Source organism: Sylvia atricapilla, chromosome 1 (genome assembly GCF_009819655.1).
Source record: "Sylvia atricapilla isolate bSylAtr1 chromosome 1, bSylAtr1.pri, whole genome shotgun sequence".
In the NCBI taxonomy this organism is placed as follows: domain Eukaryota; kingdom Metazoa; phylum Chordata; class Aves; order Passeriformes; family Sylviidae; genus Sylvia; species Sylvia atricapilla.
Window position 1 is genome coordinate 7,526,393 of NC_089140.1, and position 26,307 is coordinate 7,552,699.

General features: G+C 42.6%; 1 protein-coding gene and 1 long non-coding RNA gene across 2 annotated transcripts in view; both read left to right on the top strand.

Moving 5' to 3' along the window:
- Positions 1-10,508, top strand: part of LOC136375401 (dipeptidyl aminopeptidase-like protein 6) — a 133,183-nt gene extending 122,675 nt beyond the window's left edge. Inside the window, exon 6 of the mRNA XM_066340918.1 lies at positions 10,452-10,508. Coding sequence (XP_066197015.1) covers positions 10,452-10,508 — 57 coding nt within the window. The remainder of the gene's footprint in view (positions 1-10,451) is intronic.
- The window catches only part of LOC136358485 (uncharacterized), a 1,172,843-nt gene that overhangs the window by 1,133,650 nt on the left and 12,886 nt on the right, over positions 1-26,307 (top strand). The window lies entirely within an intron of this gene.

The window sequence follows — 26,307 nt, forward strand, 5'->3', positions numbered from 1 at the left end:
TTAATTCTGGTGTCTCTGCAGAAACATATGAAGCAGTCTGTAATCTAATTCTTCTGATTTCCAGTCTTTTTTATTTTTTTTTTTAATTTTTAATCACTGAAATAGTAAAAAAAATACATATTTAGTGCCCTCTTCTGGAAAAACAGCTCTTGCGATGCAGGGCATCCCAATGAAGTTCCTGTACTCAGAAATGCAAATCTCCTGATGCCAATGTTCTCCTCTTTAGCCAAGTTACATGCCTAAATCCAAGGAGTGTGTGGCTTTCTGTATTTACCCTGAACAAGTGCCTTTTATCTCCTTAACTGCCTGCAGAACTCTGCTTTTACCAGCTCCATGCTAAAACCAATAATTAATGTTCCTCCTTGGGCAGCTAATGACCCAGATTTGAAAATGGAACCTTCTATTCTTTTTTTCTTCTGTTCTCTGCTCAAAAGAAGCTTTTTCTTGAAAAGGGAGGAGGATCACAGGGCTTTAGTCATGTCTCTAAATGCACGAGTCCTCATGTTTTTGTGTGCTGGAGTGGAAGAGGGATGCTGTTGATGGCAGGGCTGTGAGGGGCTCTGCAGCAGGCAAGGAGCAGGGCAGGTTCTGTTCTCCTTCCTGTCCCCTTTGCTCTCCCCCTGCTTCCCAAAGAGAAGCTCATCATCCCCACAGACCATTTACCCCGTGGAAGTTGCCCACAGCATCACAAAGATAACACATAAAATGTCTTCCTGCCTTCTGTGTGATTTCAGTTTGTTTTTTATTTCATGTCAGGATATAGAATTGTCACCTCCAGTGAATTAGGTCTGAGTGTACATTGAGATACAGCTCTGAGTCTTCTGATCTCTGATGGAACTGGAAAATGAATCTTTCACTGAACGGGGAGAGGAGATTTGACCAAAGTCTCTAGCATACACCTGCATATTTTCATTTCATTCACATCCACTTCACTGCTTTTAAACTGTTGCTCTCTAATGATTTCTGACAGGCTCATCTTTCTCTCAGCTTCTTTTCTTTGAGTCTTCAAAAAGTGCCCTGAGCCTAGTATAAACTTTCAAAATTTCAGTGCCAGTGGTAACTTCTTTGTAGTATTCACATTCCCAGCTGCTACAGCAGAAAAAGCAAATTTTACATGCTAATAGTAAATTTTAATAGAAAGAACGTATGCTCTGGTTCTGTAGTTGCTAATTTCTGCCTCCAAAGTGAATTATTTAAAAATTAATCAATTAAATACATATTCTAAGCATTCAGCACATTTCCATGGCTTGGTTCTCACATAATTGCTACAAAGCTTTACCATTTGCATTGTAAACTCCACAAAAAAGAGGCTTTTAGAATATTTCCACACTCAGTGCCCGCACACTGACTTCAGGACAGAACAAAACATTCAAGAAATGTTTATTTGAAAGAAGGCATTATCTAATGTTTCATTAAAAGCTTTATTAAGCACTAATTTCTCAGGCTGTCCTTCAGCCCTCAGACTTTAAGCTCCAAAGACAAGGAAGGTGAGAGTCAGTCAAGGGAATGTGGATGTGAACCCTGTAAACTCTCATCTCCACCAGCTCTCCCAGGCTGCCTCTATAAACAGTAATTCAGGGTGGAATTCTAAGGCTAAAATAAACATCAGAGGCTCCTGAGAGAACTCGTACCCCACACAAGCTTTTGGCACCATTGTCTGGGAAAAGGGAGTTGCTGCATGGGTTTGTAGGTGCAAAAAGGGAAACTGCTTGTCAAGGATGGTGGAGAGGTAGGTCAGTGGCAAGGACATCCCTCAAGGTACACAGCTGCAAAGAGAGGTGCTCCAAGCTGCAAAGTGCAAGAGCCTGAGGAAGTATTTTGGGAAGGGATGTCTGTAAATCAGAGAGCTCTGGTCTTCTGGCTGAATTGGCTTTGGGCTACTGAGTCAGGGTAGTGAGCTGAATGGACTTTGGGTCTGGCCCAATACAGTGGTTATTATTATCCCAAAAATCCCTAGAGGATCATGGCTGTGTGTTTCTGTGGGTGTGTTTGTATGGATCTGAAGGTGTTCTATGCTCCCTGGATTCAGAATAATTGTTGTCTCCTACTAAACTTTTATTTGGCCTCAGGCTACTTTTGTACTTGTAATACATAATAACGTTTGCTCATCTTTTCCTTCTTTTCCTTAGATAGATTGTTTGGTGTGTTAGAGTCACAACTATGTACTAGATAATTTCATTCTCATTTCCAAGTTTCTGAAGAAGAGGGTGTGAGGGGAAACCTGGGAGCTTATATCTGTGATGTGAATATTGATAAAAGTTTAAACAGATCAACAAAAAATGAGCTCATTATTGATCACCCTCATTCATAATCCTTTGCAGCTACTTTCTAATAACTTGGGCATCAACAAGTGCACAAAGGCTGGTGCAAAAATCCTACGGGGTGCTTTGCAGCTCCCATTTTATTTACCGGTTGAAAATAGAGCAGTCGTCCTTTAAGCCAGTGACTGCAAGGGCTTTGTGGTGCCAGGGAAGTGCTGTGAGGGACAGGTGGCTCCGGAGCAAAAGGAGGCTTTTGTAATTGCTTGGCAGGGCAGAGCTGTATTAGAGTGCAGCAGCAGTTGGCAGATTGGATTAATGCTCTCCGAGGGGTGAGAGCTGGCACACGAGCTGTATGTTAATACCTGAGGCCTGAGCTGCTTCTGGAGCTGCTTTTGTAACAAAAAAAAAAGAGCAAAAGAGCATCCACTCCACTCCGCTGCCGCCACAAAGTCATAAATCCTCAAGCCGGCCTCGGAATTCCCTTCTGGCGTTGTCAGCAGGACAAGGCTCTCAAAAGTGTAATTTGAAAACTAATCTTTTAATAAAGAATTATTATCATGAAGCAACTGAGATAGATAATCAGTTTGTGGAAGGTGAATTAGCAGCATTCTCTTCCAACACGGCAGTCCATCCATTACTGTGCTGGGTGTTGCCATCACACTTTATTTACGGTTGTTTTGCAAACTTGAGATGAGATTATTTGCCAAGGAATAACTCCTTGGCGTTGATGTTTCACAGACCTTTGGTTTGGTGCTTGGAAAATCAGTTTCTAATCCCAGCACAGCCTCTGTATGTTTGTGGGAGAGATTTACATACTAACTGTGTGTGCTGCCTGTGGCGCATGACCCCACCACAATCAGATTCAGCTTGCATTATTAATCCTTCCAAAATGCAAGTCCCCATGGCAGGAATGTGCTGGTGTCACCTTGATGTGAGATTGTTGTCCAAGGAAGCCTCTCTGGTGTGGGTGGCAGGGCGTTCACAGCTCTGCATGGCTGGAGAGATGTCCTTTAAACAAGGACAATTATTTAATTTTCAGTCTTAAGAGAGTAAATAGTTAAAAGATTTGCAAAATAGAGGCGTGTCTTGGTGATCCACTGCCCTTGCATTACTTCCTTCTTCCAAATCCTAAAGTTTCTTCCTGGCTCTAGAGACACCCAGTTGCTGATTTGCTATGACACTGGGTATGAGCAGCTCCTGATCCTCACTGGTGTGACTGAGGTGAGGGACAGACCTGCTGGCTCTCTCTGAGGCACTGACAGGTTAGTGTCACCCCACCCCAGCTCAGTTACATTGCTGGGTTGGGATCCTTCCCTCCTCTTTGCAAGAAAAATATTTACTTCCCTTTACAACTCTAATACATGCATTCCCCAAGCGTATATCTTCCTCCTTGTGCACAAATGTTTAATTAATTCCTCTGGAATACAGAGACAATTACGGCACAAACAACCAGTTGCCAAATTCTCTGTACATTAATTGATTCAGAGGCCCCTTCTTCTCATCACCTTTCTTTGCTCAAACCCATTGTCCCCCTTCTCTGCCCTCCCCTGAGCTCCCCAGGCTGTCCTGGAGTGTCCCAGCAGTGCCAGAGTGCCCTTTCTGTCCCTGTGAGCACATCACACATGTGGCTGATCAGCTGGATACAGCACAGTGGGTAAGAGCATCCCAAATCAGGTGTTTGGTGGCAGCTGTGGGCTGTTGGCTGCCAGCTGAACCACAGCTCAGGAAATGCTCGTTGATAGCATTTCATTATGGGTTTTCTAATTTATTAGAAGCACGAGGAGAAATGGGCAGAGTTCCTCAGAGGGCTGTATGAGCAGGTTGACACACAGCATGGGGCTGCACTGGAGGTGCATTACTGGAGAAGGGATAAAGTACAAAGGGATAATTCCAATGCAGGGACAAAAGAGAATATGCTGTCTCAGAAGAAAGCAAAATAGGTCAGTATCACAATGAATCTGAAAGGTGAGAATGTTGAAGACACCTCAAATTATGCAGCTTTATTGATTTGTTTTGTTCTTGCAAGCAATCGAGATTCAGTGAGTGCACGGTACAAAACACCAGTGTGGATCTCGGTAGTTTTTCTTTTTTTATTGCAGTGACACAAAAGGAAAAGATAGCATGATGTTTCTGAGAGAATCTAATTCCAAGCTGGTTACTATGGAGTGCCTATTAGCAATAAAATAAAATAAAATCCTTTGCAAAAATAGTTGGGCTGAGGAGAACACTGCTGACCATTCTGTCTCCACTGAGGGAAAAATTGAAAAGACCATTAACAACCCTGCCTCAGCCAGAGGTAACCCCTTGTGCTCTAAATCACAAGCAGAAGGGAGAATGAAAGTATAAAAACGAACAAAACATTACACAGAAGTTGGTGGTCAGGTCCAGGAACGGATTTTTCATCCCTTTGGAGGGCCAATTCAATATGTAATGGCAAAAGAAGAATTTCTTCTCAACAGAGCAGAAGAGTTCAGTGAAAGCAGGGGTATCATAAAGAATTTTGATCAAAGTAAATGATGTTGACACATCAAATGAAAATTCAGTTTTTAATGTTGACTTTCATAGAAGATACAGAATATTCTGCAAACAGGTACAGAGAGCTGCTTTAATCCTCCACAGACTACCATAACAGATTATGGCAGTGAGGTATTTTTAGTCAAATAATTATCCTTTTCTCTCCTGGAAGATGCGGATGAACAACACAGTTACCCTGTGAAGTGAACATCAGATTTGCTTATTGGGGCCTGACCATAGAAGATGTGACAATGTGGTATCCTTTACACACATGGTACATCCATGCAGGAGAAGGAAACACAGCCTCTGGCTAATGTTTGCTTGGCATTTTCCTCCTGAACTTGTTTTCCCCTCTCTTTCACTCCGTTGTAAGAAAACAAGGTACAAAATACATGAGCTATTTGCCAATGCATAGCAGCAGCCTTCCTGCATTCTACTTCATTCTCTTTTCCCTGTTAATCTGTCAGCTTCAGAGCCTGGTTAAATATCACAGATACTAAAGGCCAAATGGCAAATCATCTTTTACCTGCATATTTTGCATCACAGTGTTAGTTACTGTTTAAGGGCGCCAGGACCATTTTGAAAGGTGGAATATGTAATTATGTCAAATGTTTGGAATTATTCAATTGGTTTGACATTCACATGTGCATTGGGGGATTTGTCTGCTCATAGCATAAGTAGGAAAATGGGCTGTATAATCTATTTCCAGCAAATGTCTTTTTAGAGACTCTTCGTGGGGAACCCTTTTAATGGATCTGGCAGTTGCTGTTTCACCAGCCACTTGTGATATATTTTTACTGTCTTACAGTGTAAAAGCAGATACATTCTCAAGAAAACCAGGGTCTGTTCAGAATCCTGAGGGGATTTCTTATTTGTTGATATACTCTATTGTTACAGAATAAAAAATTGGTCATTTTACCCACATAAATCCTGAGTGCTTTATGATTAATGATATTAAAATACATTCTTGTTATTTTCAGGCTTTAGCAAACTGTGGTACACTTTTCTTTCTGATGAGTATTTGGTGTGTTCATTTTTATTTGGGAGCACTGGGATGGCTTTTTGGATTAAATGTGTGATTCTTGAAAAAAAAAAGACACTAAACACTGGAAATTTTGTATTTAGCCTTGCAAGCTGCAAACAGCTTGCACTTCTGCTCTGCCCTGTACAGATCCCTTGTGAGCTCTAAGTTTTATGGTTTTTTTTTGTGAGTTTTCAGGGTAATTCTTTAATGTAAATAACACTGCTGTATGAAGGGCCAGGCGGCTCTATGGAGCCATTTAGAAAATGGATGCAAAGCATGTTTTATTTCTGTATTTATCAAGTAAGTAACAATCATGAGCTCATGGCAGCCAGTCCACCTGGGTATAATCCCAAATCCATGAGCTGTTTTATGTGCTGGGTGGTAAGACCCTAAACCAGCTGTTCTGGTAGAAAAGCCTCTAGGAAGGTGAGTGGAGTGGGCTGATTTGGGGAGCCTTTCCCCCTTTCTTTGTTTGTAAACCTCCTTGAAATGAGGTGCCTCTTCTTTGTATTGGTTCAGCACCTTGTCACGCAAACACTAAAGAAAGCCTTCCATAAATGTTGGTTATTGCTGGTGCTGGCCTGCCATCAGCCCACAAAGTGAGACAGGAACCGACAGACAGAGGAGATGGAAGTGTAAACTAAACTCTTTCATTTTTTCTGATGCTTGTGATAAACCCTCAGCAGGTAGTGCAGTCTTTCAAACCAGCCATAAGGTGCCGAAAACCCATTTCACAAATCTCTTGGATATGTGTCACATATTTCTGCTGTTACTCTGGGGCAAAAACAAGAGCTCTGGATTCTAATTAAAGTATACGAAGAGTCTCAGTGAATAAATGAGTCCAAATCCACTCTATGCTTACATACCATATAGTTTCTATTTCAGTAAGCCCTGCTGGACAGGGACCAGTATCCTCACAGCACTTTAACAAGTACTTCCAGTACATCTCACCCCATAATTTGCTCTGCAGTGACAGGGCACAGGAATTATTTCGTCCATTGTGTTTCTGTACTTTCTTTGAACCACAGTCTCAAAGAAAGTATAGAATTCCTCTGGAATTTCTTTCAAATTCTTTCGAATACTTTCAAATTCCTCTGGAATCTGGTGGCATGGGAGAGGCACATGCCCTTCTCTGCTGCTCTGTGTGCTTCAGTGTTTCCTTTTCTGTGGTCATCTGACCCAGGTCCAGGTTTCTTCTGTTGGTTGCATAAAACCAGGTCAGTGGCTTCACAACAAGGTGTTGTACATATAATTAGCCCTGCATTCTTTTGAATTTTGGAGAGATAATTGCCTTTCCAGGACTTCAATGGAACAGATAGATCTGTCTCTCAGTCCCTTTATGATTTCAGTGTAAACACACACGTGTTGCAGAGAATAATTTAGATTGAAAGTAAACAAGATCCATGCTGTGACCTGGGATGAGAAGCCCAGTGGGAGAGTGTTTCTGGCCCAATGGTTTTGTCATAATGACTTTTACAGCACTTGTTGGTGACAGCTGGCATGGGAGCTTCTGTGACCTGATTGTGCAGATACCCAGAGCCCTTCAGAGCACTCTCAAACCTGTTCTGACTTGTGTTGGTGGGATGGCTTGACACACAGAGTCTACAGAGCAAAACAATTGCCAAAACCTCTGCTACACCCAAATATGCCTCTCTGCTGAGAGGAGCTGGAAAGCTTCTGGAATCCAGCTGGAAATCAGGGCTGAGGGCATCAAATCAGCCAATGGCTTTTACCAAGCTCTTTGATAGAAAAGGGGAGCACAGAGTTTATACAGCTATTTTTGTTTGCCAAGCTTTAGAAAAAGACACTTAATGAAGTGAATACTGACTTTAAAGTACTCTCCATTCTCTGAGGCTTAGTTTGAATTTTGGAAGAATGCTCATCTCTTCCCTGCACTTTTCCCTGCTGCGAGGTTTTCCTGCTGCTAAGTGAACACCAAATTCATCTTGACCAGCAGACATTTGGTAGGGATATTAAGCAAACATAGTCATCCTCTCAAAAAGTTCAGTTAACTTCATTTGGTTTGCATATTTAAGAGGAAAGCCACCATTTAATTTCTCAGAAAGACATAAAGTGGTTTTCCTCTTGGATTCTTGTCTGCTGGCAGAGTATTTTCCAAATAGGTTTGAAATGCTTGGGCTGAGAGGGATTTTTGAGCTGCATATGCTTGTGTCCTTAACAACTGTAATATTAATAGTAAATGTCTGATCCTGAAATTTCTGCTCATACAAATAGTTCTTTTTTACATAAGCAAACCTACACATCATAGGGATTTGTCTGAGAAAATTTTGCTCCAGTGAGAGGACTCTGTCAGGTGGAAGCCTTTGAAGTCTGTATACTACAGCACAGCTGATGTGAGATATTTTAGAGTCTGGCCAAAGACCCAAGATGATGACAAATGACATTCAGAAAATAAAAGAGCTCTTTGAGTGTCCTGCAACTTTTTTTTCCCCTCAGTCCTAAACTCTCTCAGCAAAGAGAAGACTGCTTTTGCTCAGTCTCCATTAATGCCTCTAAGACAGCTCTGAACTCTCCAACAGGGTGTAGGACTCTGTACCACAAGCAAGGACATCAGCAGGTGTGCTGTTCAAACTTCCCTGGCTGTTTCTTTTCCTTCCAGCCTGCCACATTTTTCAATTTTCCCCTGAAGGCATCTGTTCATTCTCATTTTGGGGGGTTTATGTCTCTGTTTTGTGACAACACAGCATGGCTTATAACCTTGAACAACTCAGATCAGAATTTATATTTCTACATCATTTTCTCCAACCTACTGCCAGGATATTGGAAGACAAAAGTGTCTCAGTATTTAATGACAATGTATTACCAGGTTTTTTTGGATCTGTAGGCAGGTTCAGTCTTCAAGTGTTTTTCTTTAAGGAATTTTATCAGTTTTAGGATTTCATCAAAGCTGGAATAAACTCTAAGGCTGCATGCATCAGCCAGGTCTCAGGTATCAGCATCAGAAGATTCAAGAGCTCTTTGGTATGATTGAGAAAATGATAATTTATTTGGCATCATCTGACACAGGTGGATCTAAAAAGGACACTTGTACAAAAATAAATGCTGGCTTGAGGTGAATTCACTTGTATTCCAAGACCTTCCCAGATACCAACACACCAGAGCTTCGCCTTGTGTGAAGAGCCCTTATGGATCTGAATGCCTGAAAGGAGACAGGATCTGGAGATGTGACCTCATGATGTTCTTGTAATTCAGGGAGTGAATTGCATAAGGAAGAAGAAAATCACATCAATCCAACATCAGTCTCTACATTTCATAGGTAGAAATCCAGTGCTTTCACCTCTGTGCCTGTTTCTCATGGAGCTCATGCAGTAGTGGAAGGATTCAGTGTTTGGTTTCAAGTTGTAACAGAGAAGTGTGATTTGATATTTGCAGGATAATGTTCTGTGTGTTTACTGATGTGTCTCATGATTTTCTGCCTTTTCCCTGAGACCCCAGAAGCTGCAGGGCTGTTCTAGACACAGGTTTGTCCTCCAGTGTGGCAGGGAGCAAACCATGCTTATTTATGACACTAATGGTGTGCTTGGCATGGCCCCTGCTGGGGCTGGCAGCACCATCCAGCACATCTCATGGTTTCTTGGCATAAGCATAAAAAATATAAATATTTGTGCAAAAGCAGAGTTTGATCAAAATAATCTTGATCAAACTTGCTTGGTGAAGCAAGTATTCAAGAAATTTTTCCTTTGTCCTCTGGGACAGGATGCTTTCTGAGACCTGTTGGACAGCAAAAATGGTTTAAAGATTTAAGCAGAAGCCAAATGAAATGATTGCTAGGAGATTTATTTCTTTACTTGCATATAGTAACAGGACAGAATTTCACAAAGGGATGCCGTGTATAAATTTGTATAAAATGACTCATATTTAGACCTTTCACACTAGTGCCCTGACTCCTGATCACTGTAAGGGACTGCTGTCACCAGCGGAAAATCACCACCTCTTAAATCACTGGCTTTGACTCTGCTGTTATTATTTACTGCTTAGAAAATAAGTAATAAACTGCTCCCTGTGAGATGAGCTGCTGTGCAAGCTGGCCAGCTCCTCCCCAAGGCCCACAGAGCACAGATTGATATGAAGATGCAACTTAGCAGGTCATAAAAACATGAGGTCAGCTTTATGCCTTGACTCAATAGAGTTTTATTTCCTGACTGACAGGGGTCTGCTATCCCCCAGCACCGCTCCCTGCTTTATTTATGTGGAAATAAAGCAAAAAAAAACCAACCAAGCCCCGTGCTTTGTGCCTAGTTATAATGATGGAGAATGTCTCCAGCTGACCAAGGTGTCCTCATTAATGGCTGGTCTATATTTAGCCTTTGCAGAGCCCGTGTGCCCCCAGTTTAATCAAAGACCTGGTGGCCATGGCAACGACACCGAGCATCTGGGTGTGCCAAACACAGGACTAAAAGTGCAGGAGGAAAAACACACAACAGCTTTAAGTGGATTAATGCATTGTTCTTTTCTACTACAGATTTTGAAGTGTTTAGAAGAGCTTCTCAGCCAAAAATGCTAGGCTATTTTTGCCAAAAAAAAAAAAAAAAAAAAAAAAAAAAAAAAAGCAAGCCCCATTAACACAGGTGACAGTTACTAATCTCTTTTCTTTTGTTGTTGTTGTCTTTTTTCTTAATTTTGTTTTGCAGGTGTATCAGCATTCATACACAGCATATTATGTCCTCAGCAAAATACCTCATGGGTAAGCGATTTTTCAATGTCTTCATTTAAAAACTCAGCCATTAAGAATCCTGCAAAACAATGTGTATTGTGACAAATGCTTTCCTGTGACAGCCCTGGCCTGGCTTTCAGCTGCAGCATCCACCAGGCTGTGTTGCTGTGCAAAAGATGACAAAGTCTGGAAACAGAAGTACTCAGCTTCCCCCAGAGAGTCAGACTACATGAATTTCATATTCCAGATTTCAGGGGGGTTGTCTAGAATATAGATGTGCTGGTGTCTGGCTGAGGGCCGTGGTTGGCCACTCACCAGAGCACTGGAGAGGAGAAGACACTGGGGAGACTTTATTGCAGCTTCTCAGTGCCTGAAGAGGACCTGAAGTGAGCTGGAGAGGGATTTTCTACAAGGGCATGGAGTGTTAGGACAAGGCTTCAAACTGAAAAGGGGCAGGTTTAGACTGTACATTGGGAATAAATTCTCTCCTCTGAGTGTTACGCAGCCTGGCACAGGATGCCCAGAGGAATCCTGGCTGCTCCACCCTGGGAGTGTTCAAAGTAAGGTTGGGTGAGGCTTTGAGCAACCTGGTCTGGTGGAGTGTCCCTGCCCAGGGCAGGGGGATTGGAGCTGAATGATTTTAAGGTCCCTTCCAACCCAAACCATTGAATTACTCTGTGGTTCTTTGATTCTTTAGCTTTGATTAGCTGCAGTTTTTCCAATCTCTCTTTTTATGCTTTGTCTTTACGATGCCTGGGGTTCCAACTCCATCACCCACCCACTCATGTCACCTGCCTTGTTTCTTTAGAGTTTGGGGTTTCTCTTAGTGCTTACCTTCTTTTCCCTTAAAAGATACATTCTTTTCCTGTATGCAATCCAAGCCCAGCTGGTGAGGAATGGGATGCCACCACACCAGAGTCACATGTAAGCATGTGCTGGAGCAGAGCATCTCAGGGTGACATTTCCATGGCACCCACCAATGGAAATGCATAACTGAAACAACAAAATTCCTCAATTCATTGTCACTAAATGTGAAGCTAAAAGGCAGGAAGCTGCTGCCAGATTGTGTGTTTTAAGTATCTTAAAGGTGATTGATAACTGTGCAGAAATGATAAAAAGGGACAATGGAGTTGTGCTCTGCCATTTCTGTAGTGCACTGCACAGGACTCATTCAAATACTTGCTGAGGTTTTTTTAGTTGCCATTTTGGCAACTAGAAAAATACTATGGCTAAACAGACAGTAAGTATTTTAGATCTTTGAAATAGCTGGCAAAACATGTAAGATTTAAAAAAAAATCTTTCTGGTTTGTATGCAGAGTGATTATAGATGATCATGTAACTCAGGCTGGAAACACTTCCAAAGTCCATCCTCCTGCTCAAACCAGGTTACTCAGAGGTTTATCCAGATGGATTTTGAAAATCCAGGGATGGAGATTGCACAGTATCATTAGGCAACACTGCCTGACCATCCTCATGGGCAGGAAGTTTCTCCTTATATCCAGTGTGAACCTCCCCTCTCCGTTTCCATCTGATTTCTCTCACCACTATCACTGTATTAAACGGGTTGGGACTCAGGAAAACACTGGAACATGTCCTAAAGACCAGTTGATTTCTGCCTCCAGGGGCTTGCCCTGGGAGAGAGCAGGGTCCTGGCCGTGCCTGTGTGCTCAGTGTTTGCTGCTGCTTTCTGCAGGCAGCTCCCACTGTTCTGAGCACTATGGATCAGCAGCATTCCCACCGGGCAGTCCTCAGAGAACTCATTCCTCAGCAGGGCTATGACATCTTAAGGGCAAAAGGCCTAGAAATCAGACATTGCAACGCCTGCATTTTTTAGCCCCCTGCCCTTTTTTGGTACAGTAACCAATGGGTTTAATAGTGGAGAAGTAGAGATATTAAGACATCCTCAGCATTTTTCTGGATAAAAATCTTAGCTACATTCAGGTGCTTCTCAAGGCTTTGTCTCAGCATACTGGTCCATGCACATCCACACACAAACCAAAAAGTTAACAGGAGAAAACAAGCAAACCAACCCACAAAAAACCTGCAACCCAACAAAACCCTCACACAACAACAACAACAAAGCTAAAATAACTTCTTTGTCATCTACTTAGTGAGAGAAAAACAATAATTTGTATAAAAAAGTGGGTACCAGAGACATACATGATGTAAAATCTTTGAACCTTGGAGCATGTGCAGCCTGCTTCCTTCCAGCTTGTGTCTTGTGATCTCCTCACCACAAAAAATCATGAGCTTGATGTTAAATTGTTTCCATGTATGGTTGGAACATGGAAATAAGGGGATTTCTCACCATCAAGCCTGTGAAAGCTGTAGTGTCCATGTGACACACTCCAGACTTCTTCAGTCTCTTCCCTTCCCTGCCACAATCTGCTCTTTGTTTTTTGTGTTCCTTTTGTTGTTGTTGTTGTTGGTTTTTTGTGTGTGTATGATTTTTCTTGTTTGTTTGTTTTGGTTTTGGTTTTTTTTCCCCTCGGTTTGTTTTGTTTGGTTATGTTTTGTTTTGTGTTGGTTGGTTGGTTGGGCTGGGTTTTTTTCCGAGAATTTACCCAATATGCTTAGTTGTGAAAACTCCATCTTTCTGGCAGTGTATCTGAGCAGTAGCTTGTGGGCTGAAAGTGTTCAGCAACAGGATGAAGACACAGCATGAGCACATAAGCTTTGTGCCTGCAGCAAGCCTGGCTAGGAGCAAAAAAGGCTTGACTGACAGCACAGCTCTATTCCAGACAAAACAAAGGTGGAAAAAATAGAAGTATCATACATAACATGGATTAGGAATGCTAAAAAATAACAATACAGTGGTTCAAGCAGTTCTCTAGTATTGCATGACCTTTCTTTGTCCCTGACAACCAGCTCCTTGTTCCCCCAGCCTCAAGTCCATTGGGCACCCAGCTGTGGCTCCACTTGCTCTCTGTGTTTGCTTGGGCAGTGGTGCAGGAAACTGAAGGGTTGGATGTGCCAGAGGAGAAGTTTCCAGCATAAAGGGGAAATCTGGGAAGTGAGAGCACGCCAGAAGGCACACAGGTGTGTCAGGCACTGGTGTCCCCACAGCATGGGGTGCTGCTGGATCAGGAGACTGAGAGCTGAAGAAGGGCTGGAAGGATCACTGAATCCCACGTTGGTAAAGGTGTGGTTTGCAGAGTTTAGGGTTATTAAATTATATTGTGAAGTGTAAACTATATTGTGGAGTGACAATATCACTGACCTTGGTACATGTGGGTGGTGGAAAGGCAAGCACACTGCTATTTCCAGGGAACATGGGCATTTATCCTTCCTCTGAGCTCTGTGTATATTTTAGGGTGCTGCATGAACAGAGGGGACAGGTCTAGGAGGTTAACAGTGATCGTGATCACAGGTGATTACAGGTGGTCAAATACATCAGCTGAAAGTGGAGCTGCTGTTGGATGATGGGAAAAAACCCTCTTCATCACCGATTTAACACAGGAATATTGCCCTGATGGATATCTGTGGATGAAGGTTGTTGAGGGCAGGACACAGCACACTGACACAGCACAAGGTTCAGTTCCGTTTGACATTCCAGGTTCTTTGGTGGTGATTGGATTTGCCGTCCTCAAGAAGCCATCCTTGTCCTCCACCTGCCAATAATGGGAGTGATAAAATTCTGTACTGAGCAATGAGCCCTGTGCCACTTTTACAAACTGTTTTCAGTTCTCCCTCTCCTGCGAGCAGGCACAGCTTTGCACCCTGTTGGTGTGTCCCCATGGCCTCAGCATCTCTCCAGCTCAGTGGCCCACACTGTGACTGCTGGGGAACAAACTCTCTCCCCTCCAAGTGTCCCTCCTGCTCAGCAGACACTCACTCCTGTGTCCCTTTGTGTCCTGTTCCCCATCCTGAGCTATGATCTGCCTCATTGGGAAGGCCAGGCAATTTAGGATTTGCACCTGCTCATGCCCTTGCTACTCCCCTGCCGAGGCTGACTAATAAGGAAGCCAATTAACCTAATCTCTGGCATCACTTTTTAAATAACATGTCATTAATCTGCCAGCATAATTTGTTTTTTAAAGGGAATTTTCTAATTATTTTTGCCACGTTCTGCAGCCTCTCCAGATTCAGGCTGTGCCTGAAGTTAAAAGGAGATCACAGCAATCTTTCCCAGATTTCATTTTGAGCTCTCAATAAGTTTGACGAACCAATTTGGGAATGTCCTCAGTATGTATGTTCCCAAATGGTATTTTTTGCAGGACTGCAACATTTTTCCACAAGAGCTGTTGTCAAAGCAAAACTCCTCACACTGGGCCTGTATAGGACAACTAATAGATGCCACTGACACAGACTCAAAGGATCAAATTTAAAAATTAAAATAAGCCCGAGGCGGAAGAAAGAGATCACGCAGATTTAGCACCTCCCTTGTGTTATCTCAGCTTTTCTCACAGCCTCTTGGCAAACTCGGGCTCGGAGCCCCCGCTGCTTTGCCTCCTTCTGCTTTCAGTGGCCCGTGGCTCATGGTTCACACAGGGGGAGGTCCCGGGGGTGTGCAGGGGATGTGTCCGCAGTTTTCCCGGAGGTGCGCAGGGGATGTGTCCGCAGTTTCCTGGGGGTGTGCAGGGGATGTGTTCGCAGTTTTCCCGGAGGTGTGCAGGGGATGTGCCGCAGTTTTCCCGGAGCTGTGCAGGGGATGTGTCCGCAGTTTTCCTGGAGGTGTGCAGGGGATGTGTTCGCAGTTTTCCCGGTGCTGTGCAGGGGATGTGCCGCAGTTTTCCCGGAGCTGTGCAGGCGATGTGCCGCAGTTTTTCCGCAGGTGTGCAGGGGATGTGTCCGCAGTTTTCCCGGAGCTGTGCAGGGGATGTGTCCGCAGTTTTCCCGGGGGTGCGCAGGGGATGTGTCCGCAGTTTTCCCGGGGGTGCGCAGGGGATGTGTCCGCAGTTTTCCCGAAGCTGTGCAGGGGATGCGTTCCCCTCCGGTTCCCTTCGTGTCCCCGGCTCTGCCGAAGCCCGAGGAGGCGCTGCTGGCGCCGGCTGCCATCTGCTGGACCCAGCCCCGAGTCCCCGGGACGAGCATCTCCGTCCTGCCCCGTGCGCTGCCCTCTGAGCGCCGCCGCCCTTCGCATCTGCCCGCTGCTACTGTCATTTGTAAAGGTTTTCGCCGGGCTCTTCTCACAAGCCCGCAGCTGCACTCGCAGCATTGCAGTTGCCGACTGCTTGTTAATTTGTAAGTACCGAGGTAGGATGTGCAGGTCCAGATGTGGAACAGGGAGCTCTCCCTGCAAGGTGCTTGGGAACTCCAGAACCATATGTAGTTATTTCCTAATATTATTTTTCCTAATTTTGGAAAATAAAAATTTATTCTTATTTTTATTCAACAAAAAATTGTTCTTTTGTGGGTCTAATATGAAATATTTTTGTCATTCACATCTCTCACTGAAATAAGGGGAAAAAACCCAACTTTGTTACATCAGAGTTTTTGTGGGCAGGCTGGGACTGAGCAGAGTGTTTCCCTCACCCAGTTGCAGGATCTCTCTCAGCAGTGTTAAGGTGTTTTCACAGCCGTGCATGCTGGTGGTGTGATCTGTCACTACAGGTCTTAAGCAAGAGCAAATTTTGGATTGGATATCTAATACTTCTGTATTTCATCTTTTGCTGCGGCCAGCAGAAACGTTACACTTTTTTACAGCTGTGTTTTCATTCCCTCGAATAAAGCCCAGAATAAAACATGTTTTTTCAGACCTCCCAACACTCACCCAGTTCTGCATGAACCATTTCCCTCAGGACACAGCCAGTGTCAGGGATTAGTGCTGACCCCCTTGCAGGAGCTCTCAGCACATCCAGCTGGGACATGTCAGTGGGAGCCTCCAAATGTTCTTACCAGGATCAGGGAGAAAATCAGCAGTTATTCCCACTCCTCACTGATTTTGGATTTGAAAAGGAGGGAATTTGGCACAGTTATTCCTAAGCCGGATCTCTCTTTCTTGCTGGATTTATGTGTTGTACTCAGAGGAGACCTGGTAAGCATTAACAGGAGTGAGCTGAGTTCAGCTCTTCCTGCCTGCACTGCCAGGGCTTTTACAGGTCTGTGAAATCTTGCACGAGTGCCCCACGCTGAGCCCCAGCAACTTCAAGAGAAGTCCCAGGAGTGGAGTGAGTGCACAAAACGTGCTGGAGATCCACAGAAGTGATAACAGGGAGAGGAACTGAGCCGGTGCTTCTCTGTGAGTTAATTTTCAAAGTGCTCTCTATAGATCTCGCTGCAGAACTCTCACTGTTCCTCCTACTTCCTTTTGTTTTTTCACAAGCCACTGGCAAGAAAGAAATGGACTTTAAAGTTAATTAGAGAAAACATAATCATTTTGTTTGTTTCCTACTGTACATTTTGAAAGACAAGAAGTTTACCCTTGCACATGTTCCCATTTCCATGTTGGCAGTAAAAAGAAATTGTGATTCATTATTTAAAAATCATAGATAAAAGAACTTCAGGGAACAATCTTTTTCAGAAACCTGCCCACTTGATCAAGCCTGCTCTATTTTATTTTGATCTGTCCTGTTATGCATCATCTCTGCAGCACTAAAAAATCTTGTGCCTCAGTGTCCCCATTTGCAAAACAAGAAGAGAACTTGAACTCACCCAGTAGAGGCAAAATGTGATAATTGTTGTACAGACTGCTGCACAATTCCACTCTGACATTTATGAACTTGTACTAGTTCCCACATTTTATTTTAAGAGGAAAAAGTACAGTATTTATTAAAACCCGTTTTCAGCTAATTAAATTTTACTTAGAGCAGATGAATATTTTCCCCCAAGAATGATCCGTAGAGGTTGAAATAAAATCTTTATGAAAAGGTATGTAAAAACCAAATGAAAACGTGAAATTTGTTAAATAAGTTAAAATAAGTATTCTGCAATTCATGAAGAACCTCCTATTTCTACTCCCTCTCTCTCCTCCCCCTCCAACAATTATCATTCTATAGATTTTATCACATTTTGAGATAGTTCATATAGCTAATTAACTCATTTCTGCACAGTGTGGTTACTTTTATGCCAAACTATAAATAAGAGCATCCTCATGATGTCTGATTTTTTTTGGTTGCATTTTGACAACAGAAAACTGGCCCTTGGAGTGGTTACATTTGGTATCTTGATCATGGAGCTTGACCTTACATCCTCTGATGTGGACAGGAATTTTTCATCTGAGTTTGCTGCCATTTGGCTCATGCCCTGATGGAGCTGTTTGGCTTCTTGCTTTTCACGATCTTCTGAATTAAACACCCTGTAAATCACTGGGACAGTGGTTAAATCACATACCAGCTTATTGCTTGGGAATACATTTTGGGCCTCTTTGAAAAGAAAGAACCAGCATTTCATTAAGCAAAGCCACTATTTGAGCATCACCCACTTCCAAGCTGTGGCAGGTTGAAAGCAGCTCAGCCTGGAAGGCAGTTCAGGAAGGACTCTTGGCTGTGCTGGTGGGAGGAAATCCACTTCAGCAGCTCAACTCCGAATCATTTCCCCAGGGGATTTACCACTCACTTACACGTGTTGGTCATTGCACAGCATTTTTTTTTTTTAATTAATGTGAAATGTTCCTTTCTCATGTAGGCAAAGCAATTCCTACCACATGAATCAGATGTGATGTGGGTGGACACCTTAGAAACCATGTATAGTGATAATAATAAGGAATGGTCCCCTGAGGGGAGGATTTGATATTAAGAATTAGAGTAATGCCAAAAAAAAAAAAAAAAAAAAAAAAAAAAAAAAAAAGAAAGAAAAATAGCACTTGGGTAATTAATAGTTAGACACAAATGTTAGCACTTTAGCAGAGAAAAGCCCAGCAACCAACCTCCTTATGTTACAGAAAAGGTCAGTAGCTTGTGGTTCATCAAAAAGAAAAATAAAAAAAGAAGAAAGGTTTGAAGCAAACTCTCCCATTGTGTTTTTCTGAGACAGCATCCCCCTGAAATGGTGGCAGGGTTCCTATTAAAGTCTAAATCATTAATAAAATGTGCTTCACTGATGAGAAACGTGCCTGCATTTGAAAGTGTTTTCTTGCCTCAGGTTGGATGAACGGTCTCTGGTTGTGGTCAGCCTCCAAAGCACACTCACTGCTCAGGCACTTCCTGACTGCCACCACCAAAAATCAGCTCCTTGGCATGGGCATTCCTCCTTTTTCCTTCTCAGTACAGTTGGGTTGGTACAGAGTTTTGACAGAAAAGGTGGATGAAAGAGAATTTATAAAATGATGGTGCACAGCACTGACAAACCACAGCCCGTGCAATTGCTGCTTCCATGCATCACCTTCCCAGGAATAAAATTGTAGGTGGATTTTTGTAGTGGCAATCTGGAAATTTTTGTTTGCATTTTACCCTAATGTTCAAGGTCCTGGATGGGGTTTCCACTAGGATATGAACAAGAAACAGGTTTCCCCAGGGAGCTGGTGTGGCTCCACTGCTGTGGGACTGTGGAGACACCCTGCAGGGTGAGCCTTGATTATTCCTCGCTATGGTTGGCTGATAAACTTTCAGCCCATCAAACTCTCAGTGCACTGATGTTTGATTACACTGCACGAAGGATGCACATCCTACAAAAAGCAGATTGTTTGGGTGAAAAAAAATCAGTTTTGAGGACTCAAACCTGCAAGATTGTGGGCATTTCCTCACTGTTGTGGGGTTTAATGGGCTCAGGTCACATCGTGAGGGCTACATAGGAACCTGTGCCACCACTGAGGACTGTACAGTGCCCCACCTCTAAGAAACATGCAGCGATCTTTGGCACAGCTCTTGTGCACCCCAGGCCATGTCCTGGGGCTCCCTGTTACCCTTGCTACTTGGTGCTGTGACCCCTCCACAGGTAATCACTAACCAAATGCAGTAGGCTAAAAATGCCTTGTTGTCCCAAAATGGGCATCCTGAACCCCTATGGAGCTCAAAACATATGGAGAGGAAGGGTAAGGGGATATTTTGGAAGGCAAGAGAAGGCCTCAGGGTGGAAAATGGATGCTACAGCCAGAATTTTCCTTGGCACAGTGAGCACTGAGAGAGTCTCCCTATGGCAAAAGTGAAAAAATACCTGGCTGATGGCCCAGACTGTGACACGCCAGCCTCTTCACCCCTTACCCTAACATTTACTGAATGCTCCACTAGAAATTTGAGGAGATAAGACTGGAATAGAAAAAGCTGCTTTCCCATGTCAGACATGAGTTAAGAGATAGGAAATAAGAGGAATGAAAGGACCTTCCACAAGCAGATCCCCGAGGGCAGATGTTATACCCCCTTTCAAATGCAAGCATTCCTTCTTGTGTGGGTATTTCAGGTTTATATGTCTCTGTTATGGGGCAGAAGAGCAGAGCTGGAGTGGTGGTTTTGTCCTTTGAATAAGGAGAGTATTTTGCCACCCACTTTCAAACCATACCCAAAACCAGGCCAATTGTGGTGGTGTTTAAAAGTGATCACATGCTGTTGATAGAAAATGGAAATAATGGCACAAATAAATGTATGCCTTGTTAATTTTAAGTGATTATGACACAGTCTGTGTGGGGAGAGGCTGCTCAGAGAGGTGTTTCAATACTCCTGAGAACCCACACACAAACCTCCAGGATGTCCTTATCCTGCTGACGTGAGAAGAAAGAAGATTTGCTGAAAGACTTGGTTTTTCAAAAGGAAACAGAGAACACTGAGTCATTCTGGTTTGGTTTGAAACCAAGGAACACAGGCTGTTAAATTATTTTAGAGCACAAGCCCAAGAATCAATCTCTTGCCCAATTAGAAGTGTGACCTAATGGCCAGTGAAGTCTCGTTGTAACGAGGCCCTTCTGCTGTCTCTGGTGCTAGGAGATCATTTCTGTATCTCATTTTATGTACTAATAATCCCAAATTGCTCTCTGCAGGCGTCACATCACGGTGCCATATTTTTATTAGCGCCTGAAAGTCAGACAAGGTCAGCTGGGTGGAAAATGCTCAGGTCTCAGCACAAACATCCTTTCCTGTGGATTGAGTTGCTCAGAAGAACCACACTCAACCCAGGCTCATCCAGAAGATCTTCCCAGTTCATCCTGAAACGTCTCAGTGCTGACCAAGTTTTTTCTCTTTAACCTGCCTTTTATCCCCCCCATATGTTGAATAGCTGATCTTTGGATAGCTGCAATTCTGACTAGCCTTCTTTACAGCATTCAAATACTTAGATTTTCATTTTTTCATGTCTCTATCATAGAGAAATACTAATGAAACCGTGGAAAATCCAGTGCCTTACCTCATGCCTTGCGCAGCACTGAGGTGAGAGCTGGCTGAGAAAGATCTACAGAGTAAAGGAAAATTACATGAGTAAGAGAAAATTGCTTTTAAGTGGTTGCGTTTATCACCTGAGATCTATCGCCTCTCATTGTCTCTTTAGGAGACAAAATATGACTCCAGGAACAAAAGTTCCATTTAAAAATACAGTAAAAATTCACTCTGTCTTCGGTGATTTAGAGGGGTCACATGAGAAACATGGTAATGTCATCATTTTCAGTGGTACCAGTACCCAAGGTCCATTTCCACTGTTTGCTTACTCGGGTTAGTGCAGAGGTTTTGATCAATGCTTTGCAGTCCTCCAGCCTGAGTCACTGCAGCCCAAGGCTGTCTACCAGTCTCTGAGGCACTTTTAAATCATGTTTTTTAGACTAGAAAGGCAGGTCGGTGCCATCATTTTATACCATTACCAATGGAAGATGGTGGCTCCTTTTCTGACAAGTGATTGATTTTTGTGTCATTGTCCATGGCAGAGGGGCTGGAACAAATCTATTTTAAAACTCCCCTCCAAGCCGAACCATTCTATGATTTTAAGGTGGTGTTAGTAAAGTGCAAGGTTTTGCAGGCTCAGTACCAAATATTACATTGATGGGAGGTTACAGACATAGGCAGACTATAATAAAAAAAAGACCTCTGAGCTGATATTGTTGGCCTGAAACCAAGAGAATTGCCAAATTAGAGACAAATGTTTTAGATTCCCTTGCTTCTTATCTTTTATATGCTAAATACATGGAATTCGTTCATCTTGGAAGAAATGGTTGGTGAGTGCTGATGTTTTTAAGAGCAGCTGAATGAATTGATGTGCATCTGCGGCTGAAATAAATACATTCAAGTTGCTTTCTTCACCTCCTTCTCCTTTTGTTCATTAAAAAGTGCTGTAAAGAAAATCTGTGTGTGTGTGAGTGAGAATTAAATATTTAATAGTGGATGAGCCTAGATGAATGGAAGAGCTTTTCCCATCTAATTAAGCACTTTTATTAGAATTCCAGGAGGGTTCTTCTCGTTGCATCTTCTAACAGTTTGATTTCTTGATTATCTGTTCTGGCAAGTCTTTATTCCCAGTTGTATGATATTTTATTTTATCTCACTGTGAGTCTCAGTAGGGCTCTGTATCTCCTGGGGAGAAATTTTCTTAATGGCACCTGTCTTCTCTTCTCCTTGGTGAATTTTGAAGTAAACAAGTCATTTAATTGTGTCAAGTCATTAAAAACAACTCATTAAAATTGTGTGCTTGCTACTCAAGGAATTGGAGTCCTGCCTCTTAGGAATCTTTCTCTCTTCCTCCATGTCCTTATCTATGGTTCTTTGTACATTTATTCATTAACCTGTAAAAAAAACCCATGTTTTACATGCTTTTATTTGGTTTTACAAATTTTCTCCAGTTTGCTTTTTTTTTTCTCATTATGCATCAAAAACTCTTAAATATTAAGAAGTTTCAAGTTCCTTATTGCCCTTCTGAATCTGTTCTTTATTCTCTATTTTCTTTCTCTCTTTCTAAAGAAACAGAAATCTGTCTTAGCTGCTGCCTGATTTTATGTTATTAGAGGTAGATGTGAAGACATTGAGTTCTGGTGCTGAGACAGATAGTTTAGATAGATAGATAGTTTTTATACTTAACCATAAAAAATGCTTAAAGTACTGTGAGCTGATGTCCTCAGGACTCTTGTCTTTCAAAATATTTGGTGCTGGCTTGATGCAGATAACGAGAGCAGGTATTTCTGCCTTCCCCACATGCTTTTGTAGCTGTCTTAATTTCTGCAGCATTTATAAACAACTGTCATTTAACATACTAATTGCACAGTAAATGTTCTCCAAAATTATGACAGAGTGAAGTAAGGAGATTCAAAATTTTCCCCAGTAAAGCATATATACATAGTTTATATTATTTCTTTAGAGGATGGACAGATCAGAGCAGCTTATGGTGAAAATTGTTGCATTTTTATTCACAGTGGCATCATAGTCAAAGAACTTCCATACCAATCCTGTTGTTCTGTATTTGAAATTAAAATTTAATTATGGAAATAGAGCTTAAAACAACAGCTTATACCATACCCCAGAATTTGACTGCTTTTATCAGTTTCAAACAGTTTCAGTCTGGCATTGTGAAATATTCTTCTTGAAGTGAAGAGAGACACTTCCTCAATTACAGTGGAAAATTTCTGGGTATTTTTATGTTGTTTTTGAAGAACTTTATATAGAAAAGTTAATCATGTTTATGCTCAGAAGGAGAACCAGTACCATGGAGTCTCTGAGGGAAATTTGCCTTCTCTAGGAGAAAATGTCAAAAGAGAGAACACTCAGGTATAAAAATTCCAACAAAAACCAGGACAAACTCTTTCAAACAAGTTCCTCATTAAAAATAGTAATTTTTAAAGTCAAATGCAGGTAAGATGTGATCGATTACTTTGTTTCATTCTGCATCTTGTACTGAGCTCAATTGCAGGCAAAGATGACTTGGCAGTCAGCACTCTGCTTCCACTCAGGAACTTTCCTTGTTTGGAAATTTGAGGGGAGACTTTTTGGCAAAAAAAAAAACTTCACTTAAATGAGCAAATTTCTCGATTTATTACCTCAGTAATGTTTTTGAACATGGTGCTGAAGTCACGCCTGTGTCTGGAGCAATTTAACAGCCTCTGGTCCAGACATTGTCATTTTAATGTGGAGGAGTATATGTAGCACCTGCTCCATCTTCTGTCTGCTCTGAAATGTATTATTCCCTTCTTTCTCAGCTATAAGATCAATCATTGTAAAAGATGGAAGGAATAATGGCAACAGTTTAATAAGGTCTTGCCATTTCTTTCACTAGAAATTAAGATTAAGGTTCTTTTTTTTGTGAGGAAATATTGATAATATTGTGAGGATACAGTGAACCTGTTTCTTCATCTAAACCAAGAGCCAGAGATGTACAGACTGCCTTCAGGACTGCCCATTTCCAAACCAGCATCCTGCACAAATGAGCTCACAAGGGACAGGCTCAAATCCGAACAAGGCCTAATTATGAGGGTCTGTGAGGAGCACTGGCTCTTTGGAGAGGCTGAGATGACCCATAATATTGATTGATTCGGGGGGAAAAGTACAGAGGAATTTTAAGCAGGCTATTTTGGAGAAGAAGGAAGGGTGCGGCTATGGAGGACTATAGTTTAATAGGAATAACATACTTCCCAGAAGAATTTGACTGGCATGAGATCCCATTTATGTGACTGTAAAGTGGAAGAGTGCTCCTGGGACTCAGGTGTCCATTTGGCCTGACTCCCCTACAGGAATTTAACAAAGGAGAGTTAAATGCCCAGAATAGCACGAGATAATTGGAAATGGCGTTTGATAAATGCTCTCCATAAGGGGTTTTTCAGTTTTAGGGTCACTAAGAACTTTCTCAAAGAGAGCATCAGAGAGTTGTGGCCATCCTGCCCAGGGCAGCTGTGCAGACAGCTCTCCCTCCTCCTGCTCTCTTTAGCTGATGTGATAGCCTAGAGAAGTTAACTCATAGTTAGCTAGGACACAATTTGTCCAGAATACCCCATCCCTGAAGTGTTCAAGGCCAGGGTGGATGGGGCTTGAAGAAACCTAGTACACTGGGAAGCATCTCTGCCCATGGCAGGGGGCTGGAATGAGATGATCTTTAAGGTTCTCTCCTACCCAAAGTCTTTGATAATGGGTTTGTAAATGGGTTGCCTGGGGCTTCCAGAGCAGGAGTCCATGCATATTCCAGCCTGGACCATGCCCAAATATATGTAAGAATTTGATCTTTCACAGTGAGGTTCACAAGTGAATGAGCTCCATTCTCATTCCACCTTTGGCCTTCCTGACAGCTCAGGTTCCCCTGGCACTGCTGGTGCTCCAGGTTACCCCAGCTCCAGGTAACTCCTGCAGTTTCTCTGAAGCCTGAGAGGTCAGGCTTGGCAAGGGAAAGTCTTCTCAACCTCCCTGCACAAGGTACTGAAGTTTGCTGCAGGTGGGAGAGTGAGTGTGCCTACTTCAAGGAAGAAGATTGTCCTCAAAAGATGAGAAACAAGCCAAAATATACCAAGATGAATGTATCCATCTCTCAGGAGCATTTGTGAGGAAAGCATTGTGATGATATAGCTTCATATTTCCCAATTCAGGAGAATTTGTGGACTAAGACTAGGATCTTGGTCTGGTTTCACAGTTTGGGGATAGAAGGGGATAGCTCACAGCATGAGGATGGATGTACACAAGGTTTTTCTACAAAAGAAGTTTCCAACCATATGCAACAAGTTAAGAAAGAACACAGGAAGTGTAATTCTGCTTTTCCTTGGCTATACCCAGGAATGAGAAGATGACTTTGCTTTTTTTTTTTGTCTGCAGCACAGCTCTTTGCTTTTCCTTCTGCCTTATCAACTACCAAAGCTGGTTTATACAGCATTTCTCACTGCTCATTTCTCATTTAGAGTTTTCTAAACTGCATTTCTGAAAGATGATGCAGTGAGCAGAACTGACAGGACTTGTCTGTGCTCTGGTCTGAATTATCTGCTGTTACTGGCATGTCTGTCCCTTAGCTCCACCTGTGTCATCTGAAGCATTACAGCTTTAAATTCTTACAATTTGTATAATCTGTTTATTTAGGGATGGCATTTCTCCCTCTATTTGTAATTTCTTGCTCTTCTTCTCACCATGGCTGAAATAACCCAAGAACTGGATAGTTCATTTGACAAATAGTGAAGTGCTATTCTTTTCTCCCAAAAGGGGTTTTGATTTAATTCACTGTTCTTCTCTTTTCCTTCTACCCTCAGAGGTTGCTCTCTGTTAAGATAATCAAGCTAGCTAACCAGATTGATTCCTAAAAGGCACAGCTGACTGGAAACTTAAGTAGCTAATGCACACAAGCCAGAACAAGTTGTGTGCCTCATCTTTCTACAGGAAAGGGAATTTTGTGGCTGCTCTCAGTATGTGCATTATATATTCTCTTATCCATACCTTACAAAAATGACTTTAGGCTGCTCACAAAGACACCTCTTAGATAAAAAAAAAAAAAAAAATAAAGAATCAAAGATACAATTTTGCTCTACAGGCAACAGCTTTGGGTGACATTTTGCATCTAGAAACAAAAGCTGTCTGGGCACCTTATGATACACTGAGACTTGAAGTGTCAGTGCCTCAACAACCTCAGTGCATCCCATCTCCATCAAACCTGCCAGATTTACTGTGAGGGTTCCACCTGCAGGAGTGATGGAATGGGAACCTGTGGCCGTCAGGTCTTGGCTCTGCCCTGATTCTGGCTGCCCTTTGAAGAGCTCAGAGGGTTTGAGGGTTTTTTCACAGTGGAAAGGTTGCACAGAATCAATCCTGAGCATTCCTGTTGCTGCTGTGCTTGTCCTTGCTGCAGCAGCACCAGTGCAGAGGGAATGTGCAGCCCAGGGACTGACAGAGCAGAGCTGGAGCACAACTGTGCTACTGCCCCAAACAGGCAATAAAGAGAATTCACTTACTGCCTAATTATTGCATCCAGTTTGGTTCTGTTTCGAAAACATGGTCTGGAAAACACTGTGCAAGAAGGCCTTTTGCTTAAAGGCCAGGCAGGGTTTGGCTTTTTTCTCTGATTTTCAGTGATGTTGGCCTCAAATT